Source organism: Aulonocara stuartgranti (genome assembly GCF_965226115.1).
Source record: "Aulonocara stuartgranti genome assembly, chromosome: 12".
NCBI classification, from domain to species: domain Eukaryota; kingdom Metazoa; phylum Chordata; class Actinopteri; order Cichliformes; family Cichlidae; genus Aulonocara; species Aulonocara stuartgranti.
Window position 1 is genome coordinate 23,912,633 of NC_138948.1, and position 8,239 is coordinate 23,920,871.

The following is an 8,239-nucleotide window of genomic DNA, read 5'->3' on the forward strand; positions in this document are numbered from 1 at the left end:
GAGCAGAGAAATACACAGGATTTATGCAGTGCGGGAGAAAAACCTTCAACCTTTGGACCCTTGTTAAGTAACTGAATCCACGCACTAAACAATACAGTACTAGCAGAATACAAGTCTAGTAAATCATTAACAAGTGGAGCAGGAAAAAAGCAAAACATGGCCATCTTCATAATATGTTAGCCTTGATATCTTAAGTTTAGCAAACAGACAAAAAACATTTTCACTATTTACCTACATACAATCAAATGAATGAAATGAAATGAGCTGCTCTGGGTGTGAAATCAGTCAAAAAGGATAAGCTCATGAACTGAAAAAGCCATGTAACGTTATGATCCGGTTTTTTATTAATAATGTAAATGTCTGTGCCACTGCCCACAGTGAGAGCATGTTTACTGCTTTCATCTGATCCTGTTCTGCTCTGCATAGCTTCACATAATGTGTGTTTTCCAATGCAGTCAAGGTCCCTGTGTATTTGTACTAAAATCAAATTATATAAAATGTCTGTAATTACTGTAAATGTTATTATACGTAGCAGTAGGTTACACTGCTTGTTATCTCTTTCATGTGGACTGATGAAAGTAGAGACTGCAATGAACTGGTGCTGACTGCAAAAGTATGTGTATAAACAAAGGTGATGAGGAATATTTTTAGTGTAATTCCAGTGGTAGCTGCATGTACGATGTTCCACTCTTGCTCTAAAAAGACTCAGTGGCACAAAAAATTAATTACTCCGAACTAACGTGCAGATACGAGTGCAAAAGATGTTTTGGGAGATGTTTTATGCGGGAATATGCAGCATGTTTAAAATGCCATGTTTGATAGAAGCTATGCAGCAGTGAGTGTAAACTGTAGTGACATAAACATACTGGACACAAATGCAAAATTAGGTGAAGAACATATGAACGCTGTAAACAGATCTTAATAGACGGCACCAATTCCCACTACTCCTCTTCATTCTAACACTGAAAATGAGAGAGCAGGCAAGTATGTGCAAGACCTGTAAGACCAGTTTGGTCATGATGTGCTCACGAGAATTAATGAAATTAGTATTCCCCGTCCTGGGAGTATTAAAGCACAGTTAGCAATGAATTTTATACCCGCAGTAAACAAAGACACAGAAATAAAATAAACATGCAACAATCAACCCAAACGAGAAAGCAGGGAAGGGCTTCTGGTAAAATCAGCATCAAAGATAAAAGCAAATCAGCAGCAGACAGCCGACAGATTTACTTGAGCCCTCTGGCTCAAAGCACTCTGCCTATGGCAACTAAGGCAGCCACTGGAAAGTACAGCTGTGTATTTTTTTAAAGGCAGAAAGCTAAACATTTGGGACATTAGTGGGTTCAGACTGGGCTGAACTATTGCTACAAACCAAAAGACACACTCATACAGGCATACCACATACCAGTGACAGAGGTATGCAAGAGAAAATTAGTTCAAAAACCACACAGCTGGCTGCAGCCAAAAGCACACAATAATATTTATACATTACTGCAAAATGTCTCTTGTTTGTGCCACTTGACAACGGCAATGGCCAGTGCAGTGTTTACTGCCCCAGTGTGACACAAACCAACCATAAACCTCGCACTCGGTGTCATTCGGAGTTCAGCTGCACTTCTGATGGGGGGAAGCGGCCTGAACTGTGTCTGTTACAAACCCCCAGGAGTGGGGTGAGGAAAGGGGGGGTGGGTAGGGTTCCAGTAAATGAGGTGTTGTGCTTTCCTCAGCCATAAAAGCAGTGAGCCTCGTCTCAGCACACGACAGGCTACCTTCTACTTCGTATAAACAGGAGTTAGTGGTAGGGAGTATATTTGGGTAATCAGAGGTTTTGGGCTAAATAAAAAGGCGGGTAAGAGTTTAGGTCAGGTCTATGTGTTTTCCTACAGAAACAACCCCCCCCCCCCGTTCTGTACAGCTGTATCACTTCAACATCCACCTCACTTCATTATCTTGCCACTATCAAATTAATGAATACAGGAGGTTTAATCAGAAAATGGAAGGGGAAAGGAGGCATCTGCTTTGGACACTGGCTTGTAATAAGTATAACAATGTTTTTTTTTAATTAGAAGACTGATTTTAATTAGATTTCAAATAATTATATATATAAATACATATGATAGCTGTAGAGGAGTTCTCACACACACACACACGCACACACACACACACACTAAGGTGCACTTACACTCGCGCCAACACACTCAGACATGCACGCAAACACAAGCACACATAAGCCGGGGATGTCTAAGCTTGTTTGCTGTAGTTGCCTTTCAAGTGTTTTTTATTTCTTCCCATGGAGAATTTGCTTGTTTTGTAAACTCTAAATGAGCAGCTGTAACCCAACATTTAAGCAAAGTTGTTTCTGTAGGTTCAAGTGTTGTTACGAGTTGCACATGTTCATGGCAAAGGTGTTCTCAGTGGAGAACAAATATGTCTCCAAGTCTTGTCGGACCTCTTTTTCAGACCCACTTCACAGAAGTTGATTTTCTGAATGACTCACGTTACAAATGCATACATAATCAAGTACAGCACGATTTTCTGTTAATCTTCTTTCTTTCCTCTTTTTCTTTTTTTTTTAAATAAATGACTATAGATCAGTTTGGTGTCTAAGCAGATAAATTGTCCCATCTAGTGGTGAACCAGGAAACTAAATGATTCATGAGCAAGAAGTCCAGTCTGCCATCTGAAGTAGTGTGACATTGATTTTGATTACAGCACAGTGTTTGCTTCAGGAAGTCTCAAATGTAAGACAGGACTCCTGTAACCTTAATAATTTAAATACCTAGACAGATTTAGTGTGTCTGCCTGCTGAGTCACCCCAGACACTTTCATATCTCAGAAGTTGTATCTGTGTCCTCCAAGTCTCATAATTTATTCAGGTTCTATCCATTCATTCAAGTCATCGTAACGAGGTGGGTCGGTGTTTTCATCAGTACATTTAACTTCACAACAGCTGATATACAGCATAGCTATAGCAAGACTGTTCAAACCTGAAAGATGCTGAGCTGACATATATGCTCATACATATGGCCAATGTGTCTTGTGTTTCTGACGCTGCAGAATTTGCATTAGAGCTGTTTGTGGTGTAAGAAAAGACTGTAACGCAGCCATCAATATTTTCTGCATCAATGACAACATCTGTTTCTCATAACTTTGTTGTCCTTTACCTTACTCATGCTTCTTAATTAGATTTTTTTTTTTTTGCATGTGTGTGTGTTTCAATTCTGAGAAAACAAGCTAGTGCCAGATGTCGGCTTCCCATGGTGTTATGCAAGCATTTAATTCCAGCTTTCAGGGAAAAGGTTTTAATCACAGAAAGTGTAAAGGTGAATTTCAATGCAGAATCATAATGCTACAGAGGTGAATGTACCTTCAGTATTTACAAACTTAAACACACTTTCCTTTTATGAATGAGAAAACTCTTGGCGCTCTTGTGCATACATGGTTTCTGTACATTGTACCCATTGTAATTCTACAGGAAGGCCATGAGAAATGTTCCTAAAAACACACCTGTGTGATCCGTCAGCCACACAGACAAACACTGACCCTCTTTGCCATTGGTCCATCTTCATCCCGGAGAGGTGCAGCCAAACCAATGGTAGTACGTGTTGCTGCATTCAGAGCAGGCGTTGCCTGTGGGGGAAAGTTTAAAAGAGAACGTGTGTCCTCTTGTCCCTCAACAGAAGCATCAATCAACATGATCCCCATTGTGCTGGCCTCAGTGCTCATTGCTGGCGGTAAGAACATCTGGCATTTTCTAATTCTGTGTGTAATTGTTTCTGCCGTTTTGCAAGTAATGTAAGCGCGGATACGTGCCTGCTCATTACCACACAGGGAGCTCGCCCCCCTGCGGTCCTTTATCAAAAAGAAAAATGATGCAGTTTAAAAGTTTTTCCCGTGTCTCTAAAGCTCACTTCTATCCCCTCTTCGTCCAGCCCTTGGGTGTGGTACACCACCCATTCCGCCCCTGACTTCCCGTGTGGTCAACGGAGTCGATGCCAGGCCTCACAGCTGGCCCTGGCAGGTAGGCTAATATGTACACATCTGTCTGTGTTTTTATACTTACCGGCAAACCTCATGGGTAGAGCATCTGGCTTATTTGTTGTCATACCCAGTGGCTATTGGAAATCCTCTAATTAAAAGAGTGGCTTTTGAATTTAATCTGCACACAGTGCAGTCCATCTATTCATCAGCAACCTGCTGCTTATACTCCGTCCTTTTTGCTGTCCTTTCTTCACCTCCAGATCTCCCTGCAGTATGACAAGGACGGCGAGTGGAGGCACACTTGTGGGGGAACTCTGATTGCTGCCAACTGGGTCATGACTGCTGCTCACTGCATTAAGTATGAGCAGCAGAGGAATACAAAGACACAAAACACAAAAACACAACCACCAGTGGACAAATTAAATTCTGGTCCCCAACCCCACATTAAATCCTGTGGGAATTCAATTCAACCAATCGCCGCACTATTCAGCTATTTGTACAAACTCCTCTGTCTGGTAGACTCCAGCCTTGACATTCTGCTCTCTCCCACAGTACCGCGTTGTCCTACAGGGTGTATGTGGGCAAATACAACCTGGTGGAGGAAGAGGCTGGCTCCAAGGCTATCCTGCCTGAGAAGATTATTGTCCATGAGAAATGGAACCCTATCTTTGTGGCCTTCGGGTAACACAATCACCACCTCACAATACTGAGAGCAAAGACAGTCTCCTACATATAGTACATCATCATCTCTGTAAAAGTGTATCAATATAGCGTATGGGAACAGGGCTCGAATTACATTTACTTGCTTCAGTCTAAATCATATCCATGAAGAATGTCGACATTTTTATACATGTCAAAGATCTGCTGAGTAAATGAGAAAAAAAGACTGAACCATTTAAAAATATTATTATATTGGTTAATTTTCTTTAAAAAAACAAGTTGACTTTTTCATGCAATAGAGTTCAAAGATTGTAAAGATTGTAATTGAATACATTAATTATTCAGTATTTTTAGACATACAGTAATAGCAAACAGAAAGGACGCAGGAATACAGACTGTACTCTTTCCCATTATCTTATCTGCCTGTGTTTCGCTCTCTTTGCTTTTTGCTCTGGAGGATGATTTTAAATTGCCTGTCAGTACGAACCCCTCACACAGTCTCTCTCCCTCTGTCTCTCTTGCAGTAACGATATCGCCTTGATCAAACTGTCAGAGTCTGCGACTTTGAGCGACCAGGTGCAGTTGGCATGTATCCCCCCTGCTGGCACTGTCTTGTCCAACCTCTACCCCTGCTACATCACTGGATGGGGAAGACTGTACAGTAAGTCGCTGTTTAAAGAAGGCCGAGCTATGTTTATGTGTCTGTTGAGGTATTTACTTTGTTTTTGGTTTTTTTCTTAGTTTGGTATCTACGGGATATTTTATTGTCCTTTAGAGCATTTAGTGCATCTGTGAGATGCATGGATTTATAACGAGCTGTGAGTAAGCATATCTAATTGGGGTAACCTCCAAAGTTCAGATGAAAATCAAATGCATGATATTTTTTGCTGGAAGTTTTAGGGAGGAGGATTATTCCTAAATTGAAAAATGTGGGTCAGACAGTGAATTTGACGCTTTAAGAAATGCTGTAAATCAGCTTTGACTGCAGGCCGGTGTATGTGGATGATGTAGGCTCTGCCTGTGTGTCTTAGCCGGAGGCCCCATAGCTGATAAGCTGCAGCAAGCTTTGATGCCTGTGGCAGACTATGCCACCTGCTCCCAATCTGACTGGTGGGGTATCGCTGTAAGGACCACCATGGTGTGTGCTGGCGGAGATGGAATTGTGGCTGGATGCAACGTAAGTTTGCACTGTGTGTGTTTGTGTACATGGGAAGAGCTGTTTTCTATCGTGTGTTGAAAACTCAAAGCAAATTTGAATGTAATGTGTTCAACTACAAATATACACAGGTAATCACATTTTTCAGAGATTTTATGTTCAAGCTGACAAGAACTGACTTTTTAAAAAAATTAAATTTCAATCATAACTATAAACAACAGTCCTGATTGCAGTTATTTTCTGCCATACCATACACTATTTTAATAAAATGCACAAAACATTAGATCTTCTCTATCTACTTCTATGTCTATTCCCTACTTTCTCCAGGGTGACTCCGGTGGCCCTCTGAACTGTCAGAACGCTGAAGGTGTCTGGGAGGTGCACGGTATTGCTAGCTTTGTGTCCGCCCTTGGCTGCAACTATGAGAAGAAACCCACTGTCTTCACCAGAGTCTCTGCCTTCAACGACTGGATTGACCAGGTAACCAGAACCACAGCTGCTTGTAAACAAACATCTCTTGTTCTAATTCTCTTTCCTCTTTTCCTATTTTAAGTAATGACTCATTCCTTCTTGCAGGTTATGATGAGCAACTAAGGAAGATGGCAATAAATAAATTTTTAAAGAAGACCTGGAGAGCTGCGTGTATTTTGTGTGTTATTTCAATACCCATCACATTAAAGCACACTCAGGTCTGACAAACTCGAATTCAAATTTCATTAAAAAAAAGAGAGAAAAATAAAAGAAAGAAACTGGGCATCTCTACAGCAAATTATTTTACCCTGTTCATAAAAGTTTGCCAGGCATGGAAACAATGTCACCCGTCGTCCAGCAGGTGTCCTCGTACACTCTTGATAGGTTAAATTGGTTCTGACAGCTTTCCAAAGCAGGATTCTGTGTATTGTTTATGCCTGGAACAAACGCAGCAAACACAAGATATTTCCCTCAAATAGCTCACTGTAGTCAAGCATGTGATTCATAAAAATAAATATGCAGTGATATTTTAAATAGCAACTTTCATATTGAGAGTAAGTGACTGATATTTGTTGTGAAGAAGAAGAAAAAAGACTATCCTGCAAGAACCTGTCCTGGTTTGATACTCTATCCTGTATTTTCAGCACAGGGGACCGCAATACTCTGCTGGGAATTTCTTCATTAAAAACAGTGCTCTGAAAATGAAGAAGGCCAGAATGAAAAAAAAAGTTAAGATTCTGTCTTTTGTTTATGCTGTGATGAGATGATAGAAGCAGTAATGAGAGAAAGATGGGGATGGATTGGGTTGGGAGGGGAAGATTAAAAAAAAATTAATTGCTTCTCACTACTGTCTTTTCTGTTTCACTCTTTCTTTCTTTTCTCTCTCTCCCTCTCTCTGTCACATTGGCGAGACACACACATATGCGCACACTTATAAGCTTTGGCAGGTTAATGGAGGTAATGTGAACGCCTGTGACGCATTCATTAGACATGACACGTCCTGCAAGAGCGAGTAATAATGAAGTCGTGTGTGTGTGTGTGTGTGTAAAGAGCAGACAGAAGCACAGACATGAAGGCACTGTTTTGCTGCATATCCATGATTCTCAGGCTGTATTTGATCTCATCTCTGATGTAATGAATCACACATCTTTTGGGGCTTTCACATGAAGCATCAGCCTGTGATCCATTCTAATTATTTCCTCCGAGGTCCCATGTAGGCTGAGCCTACACTAATTTAGTGATCCTTAAAAATATACCTGATAAGGCAACTCTAAGGGTATACCGATTTTTTAATACAGTTTACAACTAAAACCCACAGATTACAAATATAATTGTTATTCATTATTGTAATAATCAAGATAATGTAGCGGAGGAATATCACAACATCAAATCAGCTATAGATAGTTACACATGACATGACATGAATGGACTAAAAATGTAATAGCAACTAGATGAAAGCAATAAATCTTGACTATTATTAATAAAAACTTTCAAACATGACAGGTAGCATGTGATGCTCCAGGATGAATCACATCTTTAGCACATTTGCTGCTGTATTTAATTCCATTTTAATTCCATTTATCAACTAGATCTTGTAGCAGTTATTACACTGCCATCCCCTGTTCAGTACTTGAAATATAGCTTAAATGTGCAGCAGTGTATGAGCCACTGATTAAACTACTGCAGTCTGGATTTGTTCCCCTGAAAAACTTCTCTGTGCAACCGGCAGTGAGAGTGAGCGTGGGACCACAAAAGATTTCTTTGTGTCTGTCTGAACTCTGGGTCAGGATAGCTCCCTCCCATCTTACACACACACACACACACACACACACACACACACACACGTGGCTTTCAGTCTTTGTGAGGACACACAGTGACATTCCCTGTTGCTCCTTACCCTTTATCCCTAACCGTCACAATTACCAAATGATCACCCGAACCCTAACATACTCGGCACTGTTGGGCCAAAAT

At 40.7% G+C, this 8,239-nt stretch overlaps 1 protein-coding gene across 1 annotated transcript; it reads left to right on the plus strand.

Annotated features, from left to right (window-relative positions):
* Nucleotides 1–3,577: 3,577 nt before the first annotated feature.
* Nucleotides 3,578–6,430, plus strand: ela3l (elastase 3 like). The gene is made up of 8 exons (XM_082553204.1): nucleotides 3,578–3,734; nucleotides 3,933–4,021; nucleotides 4,242–4,339; nucleotides 4,534–4,662; nucleotides 5,166–5,302; nucleotides 5,673–5,818; nucleotides 6,125–6,277; nucleotides 6,374–6,430. Exons 1-8 carry the CDS (start codon nucleotides 3,593–3,595, stop codon nucleotides 6,389–6,391), a joined length of 912 nt encoding a protein of 303 aa, XP_082409330.1. The 5' UTR covers nucleotides 3,578–3,592; the 3' UTR covers nucleotides 6,392–6,430.
* Nucleotides 6,431–8,239: the final 1,809 nt, after the last annotated feature.

Bases quoted from the DNA above. Each gene is read 5' to 3' on its own strand.
- ela3l (XM_082553204.1), top strand. From the start codon at position 3,593: ATGGTAGTACGTGTTGCTGCATTCAGAGCAGGCGTTGCCTGTGGGGGA. The intron at 4,340-4,533 runs GTATGAGCAGCA...TCTCTCCCACAG, and splicing joins ACTGCTGCTCACTGCATTAA to TACCGCGTTGTCCTACAGGG. The intron at 5,303-5,672 runs GTAAGTCGCTGT...TGTGTGTCTTAG, and splicing joins TGGATGGGGAAGACTGTACA to CCGGAGGCCCCATAGCTGAT.